Here is a 27416-nt window from a genome sequence, read left to right on the forward strand (position 1 = left end):
CTAGCACTTGAAAGATATACTTGGCAACATAATCAAGTCCTCAGCGTCATAAGCGCAGCACTCAAGGATAAGATCGAGAGGTACAATAGGGGAGATTACCCAAAAGTAGAAAAGCGCAGGAAAGTATACTTCCGCAGGGAGGGAAAAGACCTACAAGTAAAGTATACAAGATAGATGAAAGATGGAAGGGATACTGGGAGGTGGCCACGGACTTGAAAAGACAAGTAGTATTTCCACTAATAAAAGCAACAAAAAGACCGGACTTACATTTATGGAACAGAGACCGGGGAATGGGAATTTTACTAGAACTGACAGTACCTTGGGAAGAGAACATCGGCAATGAAACTAAAGGAGAAGAGGTACGAAAAGCTAATCGAAGAATGCAGAGAACAGGGATGGAATGTCGAATATTATCACCTGGCAATGGGGGCTAGAGGCTTCATTGAAAGGAAAATGACAACGCTTTTCAAAAGAAGATTTGTTTTTTCTAGCCCCGAGCTGCGTAAACTAATAAGGAGAGTACAGGAGGCGGTCGAAAAAGCCAGCTTCTATATATGGCTGAAGCGGGAAGACCGAAGATGGCTTGAAAGTCATAAACACGCCGACGGGAAGTAACATCATTAGGTGAGACTGGCTGACTGAATCAGCTTCGCTGACTGACAGGTGATGGTCGTTTAGAAAAAGCGCGGGCTAAAGCTACACACCTTCTCTAGTCAGTTAAGGTGAGACAGTGCCACGTGACAAGTAGCTGGGGCTATGTGGCAGGTATTTAAAGAGAGAAATTTGACAAGACAGTCAGTCACCAGCTGACACTCGCTGACGATACATCGAAGAGGCCAGGGAAAAGAAGAACGAAGACATGTACCCAACACCAGACTGAAGACACCTCCGGAAGGGGGGGGGGCACGTCAAAACGGTAGAGGAGTAGGGGCCGAAACCGGACGTGGTTCCTCCTGATGATGTCTTGAGCTAACTGGATCCTATAAAGGAGCTGTTGTGGTAGCAGACCACGAAACACGGTTGTAATGTTGTAATTCCCCCCACCCCCCACCCCATAGGATAAGGCCTAAACAAACACATTATCGATTTTTGCACTTGCAAGATGAATTTCGGAACAGAAATAGCGCAGTTCAATTTTCATTCGCCTAAACTTTAAGTGACCCATTTTGGGTGGTTCTACAATTTGTCGGCTAGGAGGAGATGTGCCAGGAAGTTAAACACACAGACACACACACACAGATACACAAGTTGAGTTTTATATGTAGAGATATATATATATTGCTGAGTCACTATCAGAACTGGAGAAGTTTCAGGTGTGGAAGCAAGGATTAGAATCGAAGGGCCTTAGAGTCAACCTAGCTAAAACCAAAGTCCTAATAAGTAGGAAGGTAGACAAATCACAAACGCCATCAGGTAGATGGCCCTGCTCGATCTATAGAAAAGGCGTAGGTAGAAACTCTATAAGATGCACCAAGTGTAAGCTATGGACACATAAGAGGTGCAGCAATGTCAAAGGAAGGCTAACTAGGAAGATAGTTTTGTATGTGGCAGATGCTCAGGAGCAATAAACACTGAAAATGTGCAGAGACCAACTTCCACCACATTCCAGGGAGAAAAACTAGAAATAGTTGATAGTTTCCGTTACCTAGGTGACCAAGTCAGTAGCGGGGACGGGTGTGTTGAAAATGTAACTGCTAGAGTAAGAATAGCCAGGGCAAAGTTCAGAGAGCTCTTACTTCTGCTGGTGATAAAAGGCCTCTTGCTCAGAATAAAAGGCAGACTGTATGATGCGTGTGTACGAACAGCCATGCTACATGGCAGTGAAACATGGGCCGTGACTGCTGAGGATATGCGTAAGCTCGCAAGGAATGAAGCCGGTATGATCTGATTGATGTGTAATGTCAGTGTTCATACTCGACAGAGTGTAAGTACCTTGTGAGAGAAATGTTGGACCTAAGAAGCATCAGCTGTGGTGTGCAAGAGAGACGACTGTGCCGGTATGGTCAGGTGGTGAGAATGGATGAAGATAGTTGTGTGAAAAAGTGCCACACCCTAGTGTTAAGGGAACCTGTGGAAGAGGTGGACCCAGGAAAACCTGGGACGAGGTGGTGAAGCACAACCTCCGATCTTTAAGTCTCACCAAGGAAATGACCAGAGACCGAGACCTTTGATAAGTATGCTGCGCGTGAGAAGACCCGGCAGGACAAGTGAGGCCATAACCCGTGGCCTCTACCTGGGACGTAGTAAGCCCACCTATGCATACCTTCCCAACACAAAACTCTACTTGTGAAGACCTGTTGAGGCAAGTGAAAATCAAAATCAAAATCGATCAACTTCAATGGAATTTGTAGTTGTGATAACAGTGCCAGTGGCACGTAAGGGAACCATCCAAACGTGGCCGTAGCCAGCGCTGCCCGACTGGCCACCAGTCAAAAAGCACCATCCGATCATAGCCATTGCTAGCTTCGCCTGGCTTCCGTGCATCCAGCTGTAGAAACACTACCAGATCAGACTGGGCTTGGTGCAGCCATCTGGCTTCCCAGACCCCAGTTGAACCGTCCAACCCATGGAAAGCAGACGCTAAACAATGATGATGATGATATATATATATATGTGAGTGTGTGTGTGTGTGTCTGTGTTTGTCCCCCAACATCGCTTGACAACCGATGTTGGTGTGTTTACATCCCCGTAACTTAGCGGTCTGGCAAAAGAGACCGATAGAATAAGTACTAGGCTTACAAAGAATAAGTCCTGGGGTCGATTTGCTCGACTAAATGCGGTGCTCCAGCATGGCCGCAGTCAAAGACTGAAACAAGTAAAAGAATATACATACATACATCCATGCACACACACATGCTAGAAACAGCAGCCAATTCTTCCCTCGAATGACACTGTATAGATTTGTGGAAAATGAGATATTTGGGATTATTGTTTCCAAGGTGGACTGTGTCATGGGAATAAGAAGCTCCTATATAGGAACATGCTATGTTAGAAATAACAGCCAATTCTCCCTCAAATCACACTGTACAGATCTGTTAAAAATGATACACAGGGGATTGTTTCTAAGGTGGACTGTGCCAGGACTATATACAGCCCCTATGTAGTCACTCTCTATTCTAGAAACAACAGCTAATACTTTTTTTAATAACTGACTACCTTCTTAAATAAGAGCACACTAGATAATGTAATCCAAGGTAAACTCTTGAGAAAATGAGAAACCTCTACTGGGTAGCAAGCTATGCTAGAGATAGAAACCAAATTCTCCTTGAAATAATCTACTCTCTTAAATAAGACATTTGATAGTGAGGTCCAAGGTGGACTATGACTGAAAGGTAAGAAAAAGCCTGTGTTAAAAATAGCAACTAAAATCTCCCTCAAATGACATTCTAGCATGCTAAAAAAGGTATATATTTGGTATTTGAGTCCTTAGTTAGACGAGACAGTCATGGCTGGAACATCTTTGATTATAGTGCCTGCTAGGTTAGGAGTGACCCTGGGCTAAAAAAAAAAACAAACTAAAAGTAAGGTCATACAATGTAATCCCAGATGCACTAAGTCAAAATATAAAACAAATTGGATTACAACAGGATCAGTGTTGGCCTGGGGCTAAACAGCAGCAACTGACCGCCAAAGGTCAGTTAAATTATTCATCACCTCAAAATCAAGGGAGGTAACCAGTTAGTCCGGCCTTAAAACTAAGGGAGGTAACTTTGTGAAAATGTTGGCGTATCTAAATTTTGAAAACCTCTCGACTTTTCTAGTTTTTAGTATTTGAGGGCGGCGAGCTGGCCGAATGGTTAGCGCGCTGGGCGAAATGCTTAGCGGTATTTCGTCTGCTGCTACGTTCTGAGTTCAAATTCCGCCAAGGTCGACATTGCCTTTCATCCTTTCTGGGTCGATTAAATAAGTACCAGTTACTCTCTTTTACTTGTTTCAGTCATTTGACTGCAGCCATGCTGGAGCACCGCCTTTAATCGAGCAACTCGACCCTGGGACTTATTCTTTTGTAAGCCCGGTACTTATTCTATCTGTCTTTTTTGCCGAACCGCTAAGTAACGGGGACATAAACACACCAGCATCGGTTGTCAAGCAATGCTAGGGGGACAAACACAGACACACAAACACACACGCATACATATATATATACATATATACGACAGGCTTCTTTCAGTTTCCGTCTACCAAATCCACTCACAAGGCTTTGGTTGGCCCGAGGCTATAGTAGAAGACACTTGTCCAAGGTGCCACGCAGTGGGACTGAACCCGGAACCATGTGGTTGGTAAACAAGCTTCTTACCACACAGCCACTCCTGCGCACTGGGGTTGATATAATTGACTTAATCTTTTTGTCTGTTCTTGTGTGTCCCTTTTGTTTAGCCTCCAGTGGGCAATAAAGAAATACATAATTATTCATAACCCCTAATTTTACCTCTTTATATGGATTAACGCTGAAAACCCCACAACTTGAACCAATGCTATTTTCTTCCAAAATCTAATTTGAAATCATCCCAGGTATTTTACAACCAAGCACAAAGTTCTCCGCTGATGCGGTCGCTCGATCTGCAAGAAATCTCTAAGATATATGACCGTGTATGGAGAACTCCATAGATCCTGGAATTACTGGACCGATGTCAAAGCGGGCACTGAACCAAACCACCTGAAGGACGACTTTGCTCCTTGATTTGCAGTCAAGGTGAACCCCTCCCCAACTAGCCTTTTTCGGCCCTAAGTCACTCACAAGCAAGTTAAGGTTTGTGCTTAGAGTGTCTTCCATAACATTCTAATTTATCTCACTGAGGTCGACTTTTGTCTTTCATCCGTTCAGGACTGATAAAATACCAGTCACGTAATGAGGTTGATGTAAGCCCCTACCCATAAAATTTCTGGCCCTGTGCCTAAATAAGGAACTATAGTAGTAGTAATAGTAACATCAGCCTTATCACCTGGCTGCTACTTAATTTTATTGACCCTTAAAAGAGAACAGGCAAAGTTGGTCTCAGCAGAATTTGAACTCTGGATCTAATGCACCCAAAGAGGTGCTGTTGAGAATTTTGTTTGGTGCTTTTGTCAGCTCACGTCATCATCGTTTAACGTCCGTTTTCCATGCTGGCATGGGTTGGGCAGTTTGACTTGGGACTGGCAAGCCAGTAGGCTGTACCGGGCTCCAATCTAATCTGGCAGAGTTTCTACCGCTGGATGCCCTTCCTAATGCCAACCACTCTGAGAGTGTAGTGGGTGCCAGCAGCACAGGAGCCAGTCGGAGCAAGAAGGCTGGCATCGACCACGTTGGAATGGTGGGCCACTGGTACAGGGAGCCAGTCAGGTGGCACTGGCAACGATCCATGCATGGTGCTTATTGCGTGCCACCAGCACAGGAGCCAGCCAGGCAGCACTGGCATCAGCCACAACTACAATTTTCTTAACATTAATTCTTTCTGCTAAAAGACTCCAGTCTTGGTGACCAACTAAAAATATATTAGAAAAATACAGACGCTACAGAAATATGATGGATTATCCTCCTGGCCCCCCAAAAAAGGACCAGGGGTGCTAATGGGATAATTTATCCAAGTTATTGAACTCAGAATGCTCCTTGGCATTTTGTCTGGCAACAATTCTGCTAGTTTGCTACCTTCATCATCATCATCATCATCGTTTAGCGTCCGTTTTCTATGCTAGCATGGGTTGGACGGTTCTACTGGGGTCTGTGAAGCTAGAAGGCTTCATCAGGCCCAGTCAAATCTGGCAGTGTTTCTATGGCTGGATGCCCTTCCTAACGCCAACCACTCCGTGAGTGTAGTGGGTGCTTTTTACGTGCCACCCGCACTGGTGCCAGACAGAGCTGGCAAACGGCCACGAACGGATGGTGCTTTTTATGTGCCACCGGCACGAGGGCCAGGCGAGGCTGGCAACGGACACGAAACAGGGCGGTGCTGGCAACGGTCGCGAAACGGAAAGTTCTCTTACATGCCACCGGCACTGGTAACACATCTGCAATTTCCATTGATCGATTTCAATCCTCTCTACGATGGACACAAGGCTTTAAATTTGGCAATGGGGATAAATTGATTACATCAACCCCAGTGTTTCATTGGTACTTAATTTATTGACCCCAGAAGGATTAGATAGTTGACCTCAGGGGAATTTGAACTTAGAATATAAAGGCAGGCAAAATACCACTAAGGAGCCTGGCATGCAAATGAGTCTGTTAGCCAGCCACCTTGATGATGATGATGATGATGATAATAATCTTTTCTACTCAAGGCACAAGGCCTGAAATTTTGGGGGAGGGGATTAGTTGCTTACATCAACCCCAGTGTACCACTGGTACTTAATTTATCAACTCTGAAAGGTTGAAAAGTGAAATTGGCCTTGGTGGAATTTGACTACGAAGACAGACGTATGCCACTAAGCAAACAATTCTGTCAGCTCGCTGCCTTGATAATAATAATAATAATAATGGTTTCAAATTTTGCCACAAGGGCAGCAATTTTGGGGGAGGGGATGAGTTGGTTAAATCAACTCCCAGTGTTCAACTGGTACTTATTTTATCGACCACGAAAGGACAAAAGGCAAAGTCAAGCTTGGTGGAATTTGAACACAGAATACAGCCACAGACAAAATACTGCCAAGCATTTTGCCCAGCATGCTAACGATTTTGCCAGCTGGCCACCTTTAACTCTTTCGTGACCAACCCGGCTGAAACCACCTCTGGCTCCTTAGTACAAATGTCTTGTTTCCAAAAGTTTTGAATTAAAATCTTCCACCAAACCTTAGTCACAATTTATGTTCCTAACACTAGCTGAATGATAACTAAGTTATTTTACTAAATTCTTTGTTATATTTAAAGTAATTAAAAGAAACACAGAGCATCTCAACAGAAATATGGTAACAAAATGGTTAAGATATATAATAGAGAAATAATTCTTAACCCTTTTGATACCAACCTGGCTGAAGCCAGCTCTGGCTCCTTAGTACAAATGTCTTGTTTTCAAAAGTTTTGAATTAAAATCTTCCACCAAACCTTAGTCACAATTTATGTTCCTAATACTAGCTGAATGATAACTAAGTTATTTTACTAAATTCTTTGTTATATTTAAAATTAATTGAAAGAAACACAGAGCATCTCAAAATAAATACGGTAACGAAAGGGTTAATAATAATAATAATAATAATAATAATGATGATGATGGTTTGAAATTTGGATACAAGTCCAGCAGTTTTGAGGGAGTGGGCAAGTAAATTATATTGAACCTAGTGCTCAACTGGCCCTGAAAGGGTACTAAGCAAAGTTGACTTCAGTGGAATTTGAACCCGGAATGTAAGGACAAACGAAATACTGCTAAGCATTTTGCCTGGGGTGCAAACGATTCTACCAGCTCACCACCTTAATAATAATAATAATAATAATAATAATAATAATAATAATAATAATAATAGTGGTCCTTTCTACTCTAAGCATAAAGCCTAAGATGAAGAGGGTGAGGGGGGGGGGGGGCTTACACTGACCCCAGTGTTGAACTGGTACTTTCTGTGTTTTTTTTTTTTATCAACCCCAGAGGATGACAGACAAAGCTGAAATCAGTGGGATTTGAGCTCAGAACATATACCACCAGGTGTGGCACAAATGGCTTTTTTTCAATTCTCTTAAGAATTCTGCCCACTCACAGTCCTTATTATAATAGCAATAATCATCATCATCATCATCATCATCATCATCATCATTTAGCGTCCGTTTTCCATGCTAGCATGGGTTGGACGGTTCAACTGGGGTCTGTGAAGCTGGAAGGCTGCACCAGGCCCAGTCAGATCTGGCAGTGTTTCTACGGCTGGATGCCCTTCCTAACGCCAACCACTCCGTGAGTGTAGTGGGTGCTTTTTACGTGCCACCCGCACAGGTGCCAGACAGAGCTGGCAAACGGCCACGAAACGGATGGTGCTTTTACGTGTCACCGGCACGGGGGCCAGGCGAGGCTGGCAACGGACACGAACGGATGGTGCTTTTAATAATAATTAATTATATAATTAATTAATAATAATTAATTATTTTATTAGCCACAAGGGCTCACATAAAAGAACATTAAATGACATGCAACAACATAAAAAACAAAAACGGGACGATACAATGGGTTTTACGGCTTTTTAACAATAAAAAAACAAGTAAATTAAACAAATAAAAACTCCCAATAGGGGAGGTGCTTTCAGGTCCTTGTGGGAAAACCCACAAAACCCATGGGTTCATGAGTGACAGGGCAAGGCCCTTCTTTTATTTTTCAGAACTTGTCCTTTCACACAGGCCATTCTTCCAACATTCACCCACCTTTCAACACCTCCCTCTCCACCCTCAACTTCAAATTTCCTAATAACAATAATAATCATTATTATTATTAAAGTGGCGAACTGGCAGAATCGTTAGCATGCCAGATGAAATGCTTAGCGGTATTTTGTTCAAATTCCACCAAGGTTGACTTTGCCGTTCATCCTTTTGGAGTTGATAAATTAAGTACCAGTTATGTACTGAGGTCAATGTAATCGACTTACCCACTTCTCCAAAATTCCAGGATTTGTGCCTTTAGTAGAAAGGGCTGGCAATGGATTGGTTGGTTTGACCAGGGTTAGCGAGCTGGAAGGCAGGACCAAACTCCCGTCTGATTTGGTATGTTCTCTATGGCCAGATGACCATCCTAAATGCCATGATTGTGATTTTGCTTGGCTTGATGGGTCTTCTGAGCCATGGCAGATACCAGTGGCATGCAATACTATTATTATTTAGGCAGATGACCACAAATTCCTTGGTGGATGGTGTTGCAGGAAGTGGAGGCTCATGGCCTAGAGGTTAGGGAGTGGACTGATGATTGTAGGACTGTGGTTTCAATCCCTAGGCTAGGTGATGTTCTTGAGCAGAACACTTCATTTCACATTGCTCCATTCTACACAGTTAAAAATGAGAAATTGTGCAACAGACCTGCGTCCCTTCCAGGAATATATATATATATATATGCCAGAACTGGAAAACCAGCTCTATGCTCCTTAGGGATTAATGTGGACCAATCATGTGGTGGTCGTATGGTGCCCCAACCCATTGCTACTTGACTTGTATTCATCTTTTGAGGATGAAAAGCAAAGGTGACCTCAGCAGGACTTGAGATGTGCAACCAAGCGAATCCCCTCCATCAGGCATCTACCATACTCTGAACGCCTCGCTTCCCTGGGCATGGATGCATGAAGTTCCAATGTCTGGCAACTGACTTGGTAAACATCCACAAAATTATTCACCATCGTGCCAACAACCACCTTGAGCACCTTTTTGAGCTCCATGTGTCCAACACATGTGGGCACGCCTACAAAGTCAGAAAACAGCACAGCTCCCATGACTTTCAAAGGCATTTTTTCACACTCAGAGTTACTGAAGCATGGAACAAACTACCTGCATCAGTTGTTAGCTGCTGAGACATTGTATCCTTTAAGACCTCCACATCATCATCATCATCATCATTTAGCGTCCGTTTTCCATGCTAGCATGGGTTGGACGGTTTAACTGGGGTCTGTGAAGCCGGAAGGCTTCATCAGGTCCAGTCAGATTTGGCAGTGTTTCTACGGCTGGATGCCCTTCCTAACGCCAACCACTCCGCGAGTGTAGTGGGTGTTTTTTACGTGCCACCTGCACAGGTGCCAGACAGAGCTGGCACAACGGCCACGAACGGATGGTGCTTTTACGTGTCACCGGCACGGGGCCAGCAAACACGCTTCCAGAAATTCGCCAACACTGCACCTGATATCCCAAACCCTCCATACACATGCACACATATATATCATGACTCCTGACGTTTCTACATAATTCTATGTTCTGTACATGCACCTTTGATGAGTTGCACCTGAGCATTAGACACAATAATTTCATTATTATTATTATTATTATTATTATTATTATATTATTATTATTATTTCAAAAAGCACATACTTGAATTGTACACCAATGTCATCTTTTATAATCTTGGCTGTTGTCTGTCCGAAACCAAACATCCCTCCGGCACCACCACGACCTCCAGAACGGCCACCCTGTATTAAGGAAGGGAAAGAAAAAAAAACAAAAAACAACAAAGATAACGATATCTGTTACAGTTAAATGAGGGCACTTAATTTACTAGAAATAGCAGCAAAATCTCCCTCAAATCACATGCTACTGTTTTGTGTGTATATCTGTATGCATGAGCCAATGAGGGAGACCTTCATATGGTAGCTAGAGCTGGTAGAAATAGCAGCCAAATCTCCCTCAAAATCACACCCTTCAGTCTTGTGTATGTATGAGCCAATGAGGGAGACCTCTACATGGTAGTTAGACCTGGTAGAAATAGCAGCCAAATCTCCCTCAAATCACACCCTACTCTCTTATGTATGTATGAGCCAATGAGGGAGACCTCTACATGGTAGTTAGACCTGGTAGAAATAGCAGCGAAATCTCCCTCAAATCACACCCTACTCTCTTATGTATGTGTGAGCCAATGAGGGAGACCTTCATATGGTAGCTAGAGCTGGTAGAAATAGCAGCCAAATCTCCCTCAAAATCACACCCTTCAGTCTTGTGTATGTATGTATGAGCCAATGAGGGAGACCTCTACATGGTAGTTAGACCTGGTAGAAATAGCAGCCAGATCTCCCTCAAAATCACACCCTTCAGTCTTGTGTATGTATATGTATGTATGTATGAGCCAATGAGGGAGACCTCTACATGGTAGTTAGACCTGGTAGAAATAGCAGCCAGATCTCCCTCAAATCACACCCTACTCTCTTATGTATGTATGAGCCAATGAGGGAGACCTCTACATGGTAGTTAGACCTGGTAGAAATAGCAGCCAAATCTCCCTCAAATCACACCCTACTCTCTTATGTATGTATGAGCCAATGAGGGAGACCTCTACATGGTAGTTAGACCTGGTAGAAATAGCAGCCAAATCTCCCTCAAATCACACCCTACTCTCTTATGTATGTATGAGCCAATGAGGGAGACCTCTACATGGTAGTTAGACCTGGTAGAAATAGCAGCCAGATCTCCCTCAAATCACACCCTACTGCCATGTATGTATATGTATATGAGCCAATGAGGGAAACCTCTACATAGTAGCTAAACCTGGTAGAAATAGCAGCCAAATCTTCCTATAATCACACCCAACTCTCTTATGTAAGATGAGAGAACAACAGTTGATCAAGGGCTCATACTGTTGATGGTGAGGGTAACCCTGGATCTGTACAGTTCCTCGATTGGTCCTAGTTGGAATTTCTCCTGTAGCAAGATGACTGCATCATTCATGCATTATCTTATTTCACCCTCCTTCTCTTACTGGTATGTCCCATGATTTTGACGTATTTCGTCATCTCTACGGAACTGGTAGGTCTACCTTCGCCAACCACCACTACTGATTGTTTCAGTCCATTATTTATTCGTAGTGGACCAGTCCACTTCTTACCTGGGGGTGTCCAGCACAACATTTAACCTTATCTTTCATGCAAACCCCTATACAAATTGTTATGCCCCCTTCATATAATTCCTCGGTGGTAAATAAAAGAATCATCAGGAGTAGCTGTGTGGTAAGTAGCTTGCTTATGGACCACAGGGTTCCAGGTTCAGTCCCATCATGTGGAACCTTGGGAAAGTGTCTTCTAGTTTAGCCTCGGGCTGACCAAAGTCTTGTGAGTGGATTTGGTAGATGGAAACTGAAAGAAGCCCATTGTATGCGTGTATGCGTATGTTTGTCCTCCCCCACATCGTTTGACAACCGATCATGTGTTTACGTCCCCGTAACTTAGCGGTTCAGCAAAAGAGACTGATAGAATAAGTACTAGGCTTACAAAGAATATGTCCTGGGGTTGACTTGTTTGACAAAATGGTGGTGCTCCAGCATGGCCACAGTCAAATGACAAACAAATAAAAAGAAAAAAAAAAAAAGAAAACCCTTTAGTATTTAAAACAGCCCCCATATCCAACCAAAATAAGCTCCCTTAAGATTTATGTTCACACCAGTCAGATCTGATCTCTCACACCTATCCTACAATGTCAATCTGAAAATAAACAATGACATCATTGAAATCTCAAAGCTATGAGGATAATGCCGGATTAATTCAAAACAATACAAATAAGCATTGCATTTGACAGGATAATCTCTATGCTAATGGGTTAAGCCTTTAATCTGACCATATCTGACCATAGGCGCAGGAGTGGCTGTGTGGTAAGTAGCTTGCTAACCAACCACATGGTTCCAGGTTCAGTCTCACTGCATGGCACCTTGGGCAAGTGTCTTCTACTATAGCCCCGGGCCGACCAATGCCTTGTGAGTGGATTTGGTAGACGGAAACTGAAAGAAGCCTGTCGTATATATATATATATATGTATGTGTATGTGTGTGTGTGTCTGTACCCCTAGCATTGCTTGATAACCGATGCTGGTGTGTTTACGTCCCCGTCACTTAGCGGTTCGGCAAAAGAGACCGATAAAATAAGTACTGGGCTTACAAAGAATAAGTCCCGGGGTCGAGTTGCTCGATTAAAGGCGGTGCTCCAGCATGGTAGCAGTCAAATGACTGAAACAAGTAAAAGATAAAAGATATATCCAACCCAAATATTCTGTTTTATGTTCAGAACTGGCCAGATCCTGCCTCTCACACCTACACTACAGTGTCATTCTAAAACTAAACAATTACATTATCGAAATCTCAAAACTACGAGATAATGCCTGATTAATTCAAATCAATGTGAATTAGACATTACTTTTGACAGAACAATCTAAAGGCTAAAGGATTAACTGCTTAGCATTTAAACTGACCATGTCCAGCCAAAATATTTAGCCAGATCTGACCTCATCTTCGAAATCTCAAAGATATGAGGTAATGCAGGATTAATTTAAAAGTGAAAAAAAGAACAAGCATTACATTTGATACAGCAATCTAAATGCTAATGGATTAACTCTTTAGTACTTAATCCAGCCATATCCACCCCAAATAGTTTACATGTTTTAGGTTTAGACTAGCCAGATCTTATCTTCCCTACAATTTCATTCTAAAAATGTACAATCATATCTTTAAAATCTCAAAGGTACGAGATAATGCAGGATTAATTCAAAATAATGTACGTTAAATAAGGATTACTATTGACAGAATAATCCGAAAGCTGAAAAGTTAACCCTTTAGCTTTTAAACTGACCCTATCCAGCCTCTCATACTTACGCTACAATGCCATTCTAAAAATAACCGTATCATCAAAACTTGAAAGCTACGAGATAATGCAGGATTAATTTAATTCTTTAGCCTGTAATCTGGCCAAATCCAGCCAAAATAGTCTCCCTGTATTATGTCAAAAATGGCCTGATCTGGCCTCTTAAACCAACCCTACAACATCATTCTAAAAATAGAGTTTCTTCAACAAACTCTAAAAGCCACAAGATAATAATGCAGAATTAATTGAAAATGATGCGAATAATTAAGGGTTAATTAGGGGTTAATTAGTGACGAGGGGAGAGCAGAAGGATTACCTACCTGAAGTAAGTTCGAAGATCTTCTGATAATCCACACCAATATTGCAATGGGCAGAATTATGTTGAGGGCAGAGTAGGCTACAGATGACCTGCAGGAGAGGAAAATGCAGTAGGTGTAGTAGTAGTGGTGGTAGTGGTGAGGATGGTGGTTGCGGTAGTGGTGGTGATGGTGAAACTGGTGATAATGGTTGTGGTAGAAGTCATTGTTGTATTTGAGGTGGTAGTTGCATTAACAGTAGTAGAAGCAGTGATGATGGTGGTAGCTCTAGTTGTAGTGGTAACAGTAGTAGTAGTACTACTACTATTAGCAGTAATGGTTGTGGTGGTGCTGGTGGTAGTAGTACTACTATTAGCAGTAATGGTTGTGGTGGTAGTACGTAATTAATGAGGAGGGGGAGCTAATGGCGGAAGTCGTTAAATTAGTGGGAAGTGGGGATATGGTAGGGATGGGAGTAGAAAGAGGGAGAAGATGAGAAAGTAGGTGGAATGTGACAAACAGACAGACATACCAAAGACTTTGGCCCTTCATATCCCTGAAGATGACCAGGACATCTGCTTTATGGTTTGTGGGGCTTGGTGGCTCATTGGGCCAATTTTGGCATGAAATCTGTGGTACCAAGAGAGCCAGGAGCCAATGGGGGTCTTTCTTTGGCTTCTCTGTCCACAGCTGATTCGGAGTTCTCTGCCTCCAGGATACACAGCTCTGCACCAAAGAGATCAAGATGTCCCCAAACAGACTGTTCAAGGTTGTCTTGGGAGGGGCTTCGTGTCTCCCCTTTGGCCAACCGGGTGACCGACAGCTAATTGCTAGTTCACCAAAGACCTGTTTGGTGTCGGATATGTGCAATACATGTCCCCTGCACCACAGCTAGAATTTAAAGAGGGAAACGTCAATGTTTGATGTATTAGCCCCCATCATCATCCTCATTTAGCATCCATTTGTCCATGCAGGCATGGGTTGGACAGTTTGACCAGGGCTGGCAAGCTGGGAGGCTGCACCAGACTCCAGTCTGATTTGACATGCTTTCTACAGCTCATTGCCCTTCTCCAGTATATTGGGAATTTTATTCTGTCACCTGATATTTTAGACTGTGGCCATGCTGGGGCACTGCCTTCAATGGCTTCAGTGAAATGAATCAATTCCCCAGTATTTATCTTTAAACCTGGTACTTACTCATCATCATCATCATCGTTTAACGTCCGTTCTCCATGCTAGCATGGGTTGGACGGTTCAACTGGGGTCTGTGAAGCTGGAAGGCTTCATCAGGCCCAGTCTTATCTGGCAATGTTTCTACAGCTGGATGCCCTTCCTAACGCCAACCACTCCGTGAGTGTAGTGGGTGCTTTTTACGTGCCACCTGCACACAGGTGCCAGACAGAGCTGGCAAACGGCCACGAACGGATGGTGCTTTTACGTGTCACCAACACGGGGCCAGACAGATCTGGCAAACGGCCACGAAACGGATGGTGCTTTTACGTGTCACCGGCACGGGGGCCAGGCGAGGCTGGCAACGGACACGAACGGATGGTGCTTTTACATGCCACCAACACGGGGGCCAGACAGAGCTGGCAACTGATGTTGAAAAATTTTTACAGTCTTGACCCGTCCACCAAAGCAGACTTGATACTGGTGCTTGTGCCACATAAGAAGCACCCAGTATACTCTATGGAGTGGTTGGCATTAGGAAGGGTTGAACGTTAAATGATGATGACCAAAGGGCAGTGAGCCGGCAGAATTGTTAGCAGACCGAGTGAAATGCCTGGCCCCATTTCATCCGTCCGTTCCCAGTTCGAATTTCACAGAGGTCAACTTAGCATTTTGTCTTTTTCAGGGTTGAAAAAGTAAGTAGCAGCTGAGTTCTGGGGATCGATGTAATCAACTTACGCACTTGTGCCAAAATTTGAAATTAAATGACAAATGATGAAGATTTGATGAAAATGAAGTTTTTTTTCTCCCCCCCCCCACTGCGTGTCTTTGGTAACAAAGATATTACAGAAGTAGGGGTTGTCTGGAAATTGTGCATGGAGGAAGAGGGGGAGGGGAAAAAATTCGTGAAAAAATAGAAGTTGCCCCGGAATCAGGGGCAGATAACTCACAGCTCTGTCTCACTTCTATAAACTACATTAACAAAGTTTGCTGGTTCAATGTTCATCTCGAGTTGGGCATTCTCTAGGTTCCGTTCAAAAGCCTCCACACTGCCGATGTTGAACCATATGATACTCTGCAACATAACAACAACAACAACAGTAATAGAAGGGGAAGCATAGGTGTTTAACCCCACTTAAATCACAGCTGAATGTTTTGAGAAAGGAAGGAAGGACGACAGATTGGGTTGGGGCAGAATTATTGCAGCTTTTTTCAGCAAATTTTATTCAACAAAAACAATAACAATATTTAACAAAAACATCTTTAAACGATAGTCTGACCGTCAGCCAAGCAAATTGGAAGCACTAATTGGAGTAAATTGTGAATATGCTCCGGAATAATCATTTAAAGATGTTTTGGTTACATGTTTTTGTTGAATAAAATTTGTTGAAAAAATGCTGCAATAATTATGCACCAATCCAATAATATATATATATATATATACATACATATATATATATATATATATATATATATATATATATATACTTTATTTTAAGCAGCAGAAAATTCAACAAAATCTGTTACTCTGAGTTTCTCGTTGCCGTTCATCAGACAGTTTTAGCAAAAACTGTCTGATGAACGGCAACGAGAAACTCAGAGTAATAGATTTTGTTGAATTTTCTGCTGCTTAAAATAAAGCATATTACTTTACCACTGGTATTTGAGTACTCTTTTTCCACGTTGTTTCACATTTATGTGTTTACTCCGGTATCATCATCATCATCATCATCATCGTTTAACGTCCGCTTTCCGCGCTAGCACGGGTTGGACGGTTTGACCGGGTCTGGGAAGCCAGGGGCCGCTCCAGGCTCCAGTCTGAATCTGGCAGAGTTTCTACGGCTGGATGCCCTTCCTAACGCCAACCACTCCGTGAGTGGATTGGGTGCTTTTTACGTGCCACCTGCACAGGGGCCGGAGGGTCCGGCATCGTCACGATCGGATTCGAGCATTTTAACGTGTCAGCGGCACGGGGGCAACGAGGTCCGGGGTACTTTGGGGATTGGGGTATTTTGGGGATCCAGGGTACTTTGGGGATCCGGGGTACTTTGGGGATCCGGGGTACTTAGAATGGGTAGGGGGGTACTTAGAATGGGTAGGGGGTATGTGGAATTGCTGCAGAAAGCAGCCCGGGTCTTTGTAGTCACAGCATATCTCCAGAGATCTCGGTCCTTCGCCATTGCCTCAGTGAGGCCCAATGCTCTGAGGTCATGCTTGACCACCTCATCCCATGTCTTCCTGGGTCTACCTCTCCCCCTGATACCTTCAACTGTTTGGGAGTGGCACTTCTTCACATATCTCTCTTCATCCATCCGCAGCACATGACCATACCATCGCAAGCGTCGCTCTTGCACACCACATCTGATGCTTCTTATATCCAGCATTTCTCTCAGGATACTTACACTCTGTTTTGCGTGCACACTGACACTACACATCCAGCGGATCATGCTAGCTTCATTTCTTTCAAGTCTACGCATGTCTTCTGCAGTCACAGCCCATGTTTCATTACCGTGAAGCATGGCAGTTCGCACACATGCATCATATAATCTACCTTTTGCTCTGAGGGAGAGGCCTTTTGTTGCCAGTAGGGGTAGGAGCTTTCTGAACTTTGCCCAGGCTATTCGTATTCTAGTGGTGATACTCTCTGTGCATCCACCTCCGCTACTAACTTGGTCTCCCAGGTAGCGGAAACTATCAACTACTTCTAGTTCTCTCCCTGGAGTGTGATGGAATCTGTTTTCTGAGTGTCTGTTGTGTCTATTGTCCCTGTGCATCTGCCGCACATGAAAGCTATCTTATCTGTTAATTTCCCTTTAATGTTGCTGCACCTCTTATGTGTCCATAACTTACATTGGGTGCATCTTATGGAGTTTCTACCTGTACCTTTCCTACAGGTTGAGCAGGGCCACCTACCCGAGGGGATGTGTGTTGAGTACCTCTTGCTGCTTACTAATACTTTGGTCTTTGCTACATTTATTCTAAGGCCCTTTGATTCCAACCCTTGCTTCCATACCCGAAATTTCTCTTCTAGTTCCGGTAGTGATTCTGCTATGAGAGCTAGGTCATCGGCATAGAGGAGCTCCCAGGGGCATCCCGTTTTGAATTCCTCTGTTATTGCTTGAAGTACTATGATGAACAAAGGGGACTGAGGGCTGATGTATATATATATATATTTTTATTTTATAGAGGGAGCTTCTACAGGACTAGAACTGTTTCATTCAAATCTTGATATGAATGAAACGTTCTAGTCCTGTAGAAGCTCCTTCTATAAAATAATTTAATTTACTCTGCTATGTATTGAGTACCTTATTTACTGTGGTTAACCCCGACTCACCCGGGACCTATATATATATATATATATATATATATATATATATATACATAGTATGTAGATAGGGTTACCCTATCTACATACTCCAAATCTGTATGGTATATTTGTGAGGTATGCATAAGAGTTAAAAAATACAGAGAAATACCATTTGCAGAGTAATTTTATATGAAAACAAGAGTGGAAAAAAAGCTTTAGTATTATTTTCTCACAGTTACTCATGTTCCATTTGCAAGGAATTACAGAATTGTACATGTAGAAGAATCGAGTAAGATATCTATCAGAAATTCTCTGTCTGAAGAATTTTTAATCAGAAATGTGGTGTGCAAGAGAGACGTTTGCGCTGGTATGGTCATGTGGAGTCCATAACCCGTGGCCTTCAACATGGGATGGAGCCAGCCTACGTATGCATACCTTCCCTTCTTGGGACACAAAACTCTACTTGTGAAGACCTGTTGAGGCAAGTGAGGATCAGAATGGAAATCGATCAATGGAAATTGCAGATGTGTTACCAGTGCCGGTGGCATGTCGAAACTCTACTTGTGAAGACCCGTTGAGGCAAGTGAGGATCAGAATCGAAATCGATCAATGGAAATTGCAGATGTGTTACCAGTGCCGGTGGCATGTAAGAGAACCTTCCGTTTCGCGACTGTTGCCAGCACCGCCCCGTTTCGTGTACGTTGCCAGCCTCGCCTGGCCCTCGTGCCGGTGGCACATAAAAAGCACCATCCGTTCGTGGCCGTTTGCCAGCTCTGTCTGGCACCTGTGCGGGTGGCACGTAAAAAGCACCCACTACACTCACGGAGTGGTTGGCGTTAGGAAGGGCATCCAGCCGTAGAAACACTGCCAGATTTGACTGGGCCTGATGAAGCCTTCTGGCTTCACAGACCCCAGTAGAACCGTCCAACCCATGCTAGCATGGAAAACGGACGCTAAATGATGATGATGATGATGATGAAATGTCTTACACGTTCAATTTTGTAATTCCTATTAGCAAATGAAACACGTGTAATGGTGAGTAAATACAAACACTATTTTTTTTTTCAATCTCCTGTTTTGATGTGTGTGTGTGTGTGTGTACATCTTCCTACTTACAGAACTGTCCACTTGTGAACCTGGCATCAGCTTCACTCGAACCCACTTCTTGTTTACTACTTCTAGTTTCTCAACCTGGCAGTGAAGGAAACAAGAACAAAAGATGAATATTAAAGTACGAGAAAAGTCCAAACAAATGTCTAATATGATGTATAGGAGGGGATTGTCATAGCAAAGAGTATAAAATATGACTCAGGGAAGATGGACATTAAATGATGATGATGATGAAGTAAGCAAGGTCTGATATAGTTTCATTATATATTTCTTTACTGCCCACAAAGGGCTAAACATAGAGGGGACAAACAAGGACAGACAAAGGGATTAAGTCGATTACATCGACCCCAGTGCATAACTGGTACTTTATTTTTCGACCCCGAAAGGATGAAAGGCAAAGTCGACCTCAGCGGAATTTGAACTCACAACGTAACGGCGGACGAAATACGGCTACGCATTTCGCCCGGCATGCTAACGTTTCTGCCAGCTCACCGCCTATAGTTTCATTATAGAAGGCACTAAACCATGTGTTGTGCGTAGGAGGGTCAGGGTTGTGAAGGAGGAGAAAACATGACCAATGATTACAGCAAGGTTCAATAGGATTTCATTATACAAGTCCTAATCTTTATTAATTTAACAAAGAGGGCACTTGTCCATACAAATGTCTTATGTGTAGGAGGGGGTTGTGTTATCATTAAATTTGCAAAGCTTTTCCAAGGTCGCATGGTTTAGACAGGAGGTAACTGAATGCCTTTTTTATCACCAACCTTTACCTGTTCCCAAAGTAAGGGATCCTTTTGGCAGAATCCACCCCATATAACCACCTCCATATAACCACCCCCATGTAGCTTTTTTTTTAATTTTTGGAAGTTTCAGAAAACTTTTATGAATTTGTGTTTCACACATGTTAATTCATACAATTATGAAAAAAAGAAAAAAATTTTGTAGGATTTAAGGGCAATTTAGCTGTTGCTTTTAGCACATCCCACGACTACCTGGTACCTTTATCGTTTCTTTGTGACTTACATGTATCGATGTTTTTCAATATTTTTCTCCCGATTTAATAAAACAATGATCCATTACTGTGATTCATGCAAAAAAGTCAGATTATCAGATTAGTTTAAACTGATTTCAACAAAGAATGAACATTTTAGGATTTATGAGTGGGGAGGAAGGTTTTGAGAAAAGTCTACAAATTCCTGTGGGTAGAACACAAATTTTCAAAAAATTTTCTGAAAATTTCAAAAAATAAAAAAAGTTATGAGTTGTTATATGGGGGTGTTTAAACCAGGATTCTGCTGTTTTCTAATGGTGATGATGATGATGATGGTGAGTGGCTGTTGTCTCACTGATGGAACAGGCTGAGAGAAGAAATACAAAGAGTTCAAGTCACTGGTTTTGGTACATTGGGGAGTGAACAGGTAAGAAAATTAATCAAAGATGTGTGTGTAATGCTGACCTGCAATATAGATTCACAGGTGGTCAGTAACTGACCAGGGATAAAGTATTTTATGGCAGTTGTCTAAGTTATTCCAACAGTGAGAGGAATGAAGACATAGGGCTCAGTGGCTAGTGGGGTGGGGTGGGGGTCTTGGCTGTGTGATCAAAAGAAGTTGTGGGTTCAGTTCCTGGTCCAGGCAGCATACTGGGTCCACGAGCAAAGCACTACATCCAGACTCAGACACCAAGCCAAATGACATAGGAAAGCACCAGCCTCTGGGATGCCCAACGGGGGAGGTGATTCAGTCTGTTACAATTCCTCCAACCCATGCCAGCATGGAAAGCAGACGTAAAATGATGGTAAAATTAAAAACCAGTCAGATATCCCTTTCTTGGCTGAGACATTCTAGTCTTGTGGGTTTGTGGGAGCCAGTGCCCATCAAAGCACCCTGTACACTCTGTAAATTGGTTGGTGTTGGGCATCCAGCCACAAAAACCAGGCCAAAATAGACAGATGGAGCCCAAGCAGCTCTCCAGCTGGCCACCACCTGTCAAACTGTCAAAACCTATGCCAGCATGGAGAACGTATGTTAAATGCTGATGAGGATGATGATTTACATTAAATTTGATACACAGATTGCTGCTTTAATCTAATATTGCACCCTATTGTATATAATGAAGTTTTATATTAAAAGAAAACATTAAAAACAATCAAAGGCAAAGAACCCACCCACTCGTTTGCTCCACTCACCGTTTGGCGTGTTAAATAGTTTGAGAGGAATTCCTTCCATGTAATCTCCCGATACTGGGTTTGGTAGAGACCGACCAAACTGACCAGACCAACACCAGTGAGTACTCCGAGGAGGATACGACTGTTGGGGTCATTGGGATCCATAAAGGGGCCACGATTGCTTCTGGAAAACAGAGAAGTGTGGAAAACATTGATTAGTAAAGAAGACAAAACAAGTGAGAGAGAGAGAGAAAGAGAAGGAAAGAGAGAGAGAAAGAGAGAGAGACAAAGAGAGAGAGAGAGAGAGAGACAGAGACAGAGACAGAGGGATTAGCAGAGGTCTAAATCCACAACTGAAATAAAGAAACAGTCAAGTACCAAAGTCGATGTATTCAAAAAATGTTCTTCTCTTGAAATTGGTGTCCATAAATTATTATTATTATTATTAGTAGTAGTAGTAGTAGTAGTAGTAGTATTCTTATCATTATCTTTATGGAAGTGAACTGACAGAATTATTAGCACACCGGGCAAAATGCTCAGCCATGTTCCAAGTTCAAATTCTGCCAAGGTCGACTTTGCCTTTCATCCGTTCGGGGTCAATAAATTAAGTACCAGTGAAATACTGGGATCAATGTAATCGATTAGTCCCCTCCCACCAAATTGCAGGCCTTATTATTATTATTATTATTATTATTGATGAGACCTCATAAATTCTCAAGGCAGCAAGATGGCAAAATCGTTAGCAGCATTTTATCAATCTTTGTGTTCTGAGTTCAAGTTCCACCGAGGTTGACTTTGCCTTTCATCCTTTCAGGGTTGATGAATTAAGTACCAGTTACGCACTGGGACTAATGTAATTAACTTATACCCCTCATCCCGAAATTCCAGGCCGTGTGGCAAAATTTGAAACTTTTATTACCTTCGCCTTTGCTAAGGTGAAAATATTGTTTTTAGTTGTTAGTTTGTTTGTTTGTAAACAAGATATCTCAAGAACCACTGGATGGATTCAGATGAAACTTTCAGGGATGTTTGGCCTTGTGACTGGCACAAACTGATTAAATTTTGGGATCAATCCGGTACCGGACAAAGATTCTGGATTATTTTTACCAGTTTTTCTTAATTTTTGAGAGCAGTTGGGTTCATTTTGAGTATTCTTGTTTGAGAGGGCAATTGTGTTTATTTCAGATATTCTCATTTGAAAAAAAAAAATCTCTGGCTAATTGTGGTGTTGCCATGGCAGAGGTTTGTGCTCTCTGAGTGCTCTTGTCATCATTATTATTATTATTATTATATTATTATTATTATTATTAAGACAAAACAATTAGCATGATGTGCAAAATACTTTGAGGCATTTCGTTTGAATTTATGTTTTGAGTTCAAATTCTGGTGAGGTCAACTTTGCCTTTCATCCCCTTGGGGGTCAAGAAAATAAGTATCAGTTGAGTACTGGGGTCAATATAACTGACTTAACCCTTTCCCCAAAATTTGAAACCGTTATTATTATCATTAAGGGGATAAGCTTAGCACACTTTACAAAATACTGCAAAGTATTTTGTCCATCTTCATGTTCTGGGTTCAAAACCCTCTGGAATCAACTTTGTCTAAATACCAGCTGAGGGCTAGGGTCAATATTATCCCCTACACTCCTCCACAAAACATTTCTGGTTTTGTGCCTTTTGTATAATGGATATTTTACTATTATCAAGGTAAAATTTTGAGTGCGTCAAACAAAATGCTTTTTAGCATTCCTTGTAATTCTTCACATTCTGAGTTTAAATTCTGAGGCTGACTTTGCCTTTCATTCTTTCGGGGTCAATGAAGTACCAGTCAAATACTGGGGTTGATGTAATTCACTTCTGTTCTTCTCAAGTTATTGGCCTTGTGCCAATAATTACTAAGAATTATTATTATTATTATTGAGAGAGAGGGAGCACTGCATGCCATCAAAGTGATGCTGGAGTACAAATATACAAACATGGTGTCTCGTACCAAGATAAACAGCACATGACCTTGCAGGTGGGACCTAGTTAGAATTCTTTTCAGGTAAAGTAGCCCAACCTGCTCAAAAGGTCCCTGAATAAGGCTTGTTTAAGGATGTTGAACGAAACACCCATGTTTCCAGATGTGAATTATTCAAACCCCAAAGAATTCCTTGCAACACATGGCTATGATGCTCCCTGACAACCTCTGCTCGTGATCAGAGATGCACATATCGTCAGTCACCAAAGGATACGCTTAACTGGTTAGAGCAAATCTGTGATATTCAGTAGAATATTTATTGTAGCCAATCTTTTTATACCAAGACAATTCAACACACATGATAACACTTCCAATCCGTTAAGCTCAGAGGCCACGAGAGCCACTGCCTGGGTACTGCATCGGGGCATTTGTCATCAGGGATGCACATATCATCAATGACTAAGGAACATGCTCAAAGGGTTATGGTGAAGCAAGTGACAAGCAAACCTGTGGTATTGAGCAGAATATTCAAGTGGGAAGCTGGCAGAATTGTTAGAGCACTGCAAAGATTGCTTTGCAACATATAACCCAGCTCTTTACATTTTAAGCTCAAATCTCACCAAAGTCAATCTTCATCATCGTTTAACGTCTGCTTTCCATGCTAGCATGGGTTGGACGATTCGACTGAGGACTGGCGAACCAGATGGCTGCACCAGGTTCCAATCTGATCTGGCAGAGTGGAGCCTGGCGCAGCCATCTGGTTCATGATATATAAAACACAAGCTCTAGGGTTGATGTAAATGACTCACCACCCCACCCCACTCTCCAGCAGAAATTGCTGGATTTACACCAAAGATTAGAAACTATCTTTATTAATCCTTTAGCAATCAAATTAAATGTTATGCTCCCTCGTTCACAGTTTTAAATTAATTAGGCATTAATTTGTAGCTTTCAGATTTTGATAACGTGATTGCTGCATTTTTCAGAATGACATTGTAGGGTGGGTGTGAGAGGACAGATCTGGTCATTTTGAACATAAAACAAGGAAATTACCTTGGCCGGATAAATTGGCTGAAGGGTTAAAGATGGCAAGAGGGCAGATTAGTTAATACACCAGAAAATGTTTTGTGACGTTTCTTGCAGTTTCTTTATGTTCTGAGCTCAAAACAAAGGACACATTAGATAATGTAGTCCTAGATGCATTATGTCTGAATAAAAGACAGGATGGTCACAGCTGGAACACCCTTAATTACAGTTCTACTGGATAAACACTGACCTGGGGCTAAACAATGAGGAAGGACACATTCATCATTATTGTACGACCGTGGTCAAGACAATGGAATTTACCATTCTACGCCAGACTTCACGGTCCATCATGGCATTACGGAGGTCCTGTTGCTGGATGCCTGTATCCCTGGAGATTACATCAGGGTAGGAGAGTGTGCGCCCTCTTGTATCGCGAGCAGATGGCTTCCAGAGGAGAAGAGTAGAAATTGCCTCGTTTTCAGCTCTACAACAATGTCCAGCAAACTGGACTCTCCTACCTTTCACAAGAGATGACACAGGTGGTAGTTTCCCATATATTTGCATTTTGGTTGGATGACGCTTCCACGAGAGATTTTGAGCTCTCATAAGGAGGTGAGTGTAGGTTCCATCCAACCGCCTCTCAAGCTTCTTTGATAACGTCCAGGTTTCTGAGCCATATAGTAGGATTGGTTCGACTGTGGCTTTGAAGATTTCAAGTTTGAAGTCTCTACTTAGATTTGATGATCAGATCTTATGCATGTCATTACAGGCTGACCAGGCCATACCCTTTCTAGTTAGAAAGTCTTTTTCAGATGATGATGTGTATGACCCAAGATATTTGTAATCAGAAACCATATTTAAAGGTGCACTGTTGAGAGTATGGATGATGCAATCATTGTTGGACAGGCACTTGTTTATGTATTCAGTTTTGGCCTCATTGAGGTAAAGACCTACACAATTTGAGGCTTGTTCGAGAGATTGTAAAAGACACATTAGATAATGTAGTCCTAGATACGCTATGTCAGAATAAAAGACAGGATGGTCACAGCTGGAACATCTTTGGCCATAGGTATATTGGATCAGGACTGTTCTGGGGGCTAAACAAGTCTAACAAGGAAAGACACAGATAATGCAGTCCTAGATACACTATGCCTGAATAAAAGACTGGATGGCCACAGCTGGAACATCTTCAATCATATAAGTCTGGATCAAGACTGACCTGGGGCTAAACAAAAGACACATTAGATAATAGAGTCCTAGATACACTATGCCTGTATGAAAGACAGGATGGCCACAGTTAGAAGAAATAAATACCTAAAATGTGTGTGAGGTGATGGTGACAATCAAGACTAATGACCACCACTGGTGAAAATAAATTTGATGTTAAATGTCAACAAGGGACTTACTTGCTGAAACTGAATGAGAACTCCATCTTTTTGTCGCCTGCTGAGCTTCCGGATGGTTTGAATGGTGGGGGAGGCATCTTGCGGGTTTCTGGTGGTGGGGAAGAAAATAACAATGGTGAGAGAGAGAGACAAATGATGAAGATGAAAGAGGAGGAGAAGGCTGAGGGGGAAGGAGAGTGATGAAGGAAGAAGGATGAGGAGAGAGAAGAGGGAAGGGAGTGGAAGAGGAGGGAGGAAGAGAGAAAAAGGCTGAGGGGAGGAGGAGAGTGATGAAGGAAGAAGGATGAGGAGAGAGAAGAGGGAAGGGAGTGGAAGAGAAGGGAGGAAGAGAGAAAAAGAGGAGAAGGCTGAGGGGGAAGGAGAGTGATGAAGGAAGAAGGATGAAGAGAATTGGAAGAAGGGTGAGGAGAGAGAAGAGGGAAGGGAGTGGAAGAGGAGGGAGGAAGAGAGAAAAAGGCTGAGGGGAAAGAAGAAAAGGAGGAGGAGAGCTGGCAGAAGGAAAAAATGAAAGGAGAGAGGAGGAGGAGGAAGAAAGAGGACACCTCCTCCTCTTCCATACAAAACAAAAGTCAAAAAAAAATTTTTTTAAACCCCTTACCTTTCGGTTTGGAACCACTCGCTGAAGTTCCTTTGGGTTCTGGGGTCTTCTTGGCACCAGGGAAATATTTCTCAAACCCTTTTGGTACATTGCTGTTACGTAGCAGGGCCCAATCCTTAAGGAGAGACCACAAAGACCGTGGAGGGGCTGCTATGTGTTTGGAGGTGAGGTATATATGTGACATCTGCAATACAAGAAATTATAGAAACACTTATGTACATATATAGACACGCAAATGCACTCATTTGTAAAATATTCTTGGAATATTGTTTGTGCGACGTCCATTTCTGATTCCTTCTCTTTTGCCTTCGTCCCACTCTCTTTCTCTCCGTAATACTTTAATTCTTTCTTTTTTTCCCAATTTCTGTCCTTCTCTCGTCTCCAGTCCCACAGGACATTTCCATTCTCCTTTTGTGTAGCTCCAGATCTGTCTGTCTCCAGATTCCACAGCTTTATTTTGTTGCCTTTGTTTCTGTCATTGTCCTGTACACTTATTAGCTGTCTCCAGTAGCTTTTCACCGTTGGCGCCACCAAAACTTAACAACATCAACTGACTCCTGTGCAGGTGGCAAGTGAAGAAACACCATTTCGACCCTGTGCTTGAGGAGATCCATTGAGTCAAGCACACCGACATCAAAATCAATGGAAACTGCAGTTGCGATCCCTGTGTCGGTGGCACGTAAAAAGCACCATCTGAAGGTGGCCGATGCCAGCACCGCCTAGACTGGCTTTCGTGCCGGTAGTACATAAAAAGCACCATCTGAATTGTGGCCGATGCCAGTGCCGCCCCGACTGGCATCTGTGCCAGTGGCACATAAAATGCACCAATCTGATCGTGGCTGTTGCCAGCCTCGCCTGGCACCTGTGCAGGTGGCGTGTAAAAAGCACCCACTACACTCACGGAGTGGTTGGCGTTAGGAAGGGCATCCAGCTGTAGAAACACTGCCAGATCAGACTGGAGCCTGGTGCAGACTTCTGGCTTCCCTGATCCCCGGTCAAACCGTCCATGCTAGCATGGAGAACGGACATTGAACGATGATGATGAATGATCAACGTTAAAGGCACAACATTGTAAGGATCTTTTGGATGTTGACTGATGAAGAATTAGTGACAAATTTTCTGTTTATTATGGTTTTATAAAATCTTCATTTGTTGTGTTTTTTTGCTATAT

At 42.6% G+C, this 27416-nt stretch overlaps 1 protein-coding gene across 1 annotated transcript in view; it reads right to left on the reverse strand.

The window, feature by feature from the left end:
- The window catches only part of LOC115226140 (AFG3-like protein 2), a 70023-nt gene that overhangs the window by 26017 nt on the left and 16590 nt on the right, over window positions 1-27416 (reverse strand). Inside the window, exons 2-8 of the mRNA XM_029797132.2 lie at window positions 26246-26429; window positions 25648-25735; window positions 21278-21440; window positions 19093-19167; window positions 15620-15744; window positions 13524-13611; window positions 9959-10056 (exon numbers count right to left, since the gene is read on the reverse strand). Of these exons, the coding sequence (XP_029652992.1) occupies window positions 9959-10056; window positions 13524-13611; window positions 15620-15744; window positions 19093-19167; window positions 21278-21440; window positions 25648-25735; window positions 26246-26429 (821 nt within the window). The remainder of the gene's footprint in view (window positions 1-9958; window positions 10057-13523; window positions 13612-15619; window positions 15745-19092; window positions 19168-21277; window positions 21441-25647; window positions 25736-26245; window positions 26430-27416) is intronic.

The sequence above is a fragment of the Octopus sinensis genome, linkage group LG29, assembly GCF_006345805.1.
Source record: "Octopus sinensis linkage group LG29, ASM634580v1, whole genome shotgun sequence".
NCBI classification, from domain to species: Eukaryota; Metazoa; Mollusca; class Cephalopoda; order Octopoda; family Octopodidae; genus Octopus; species Octopus sinensis.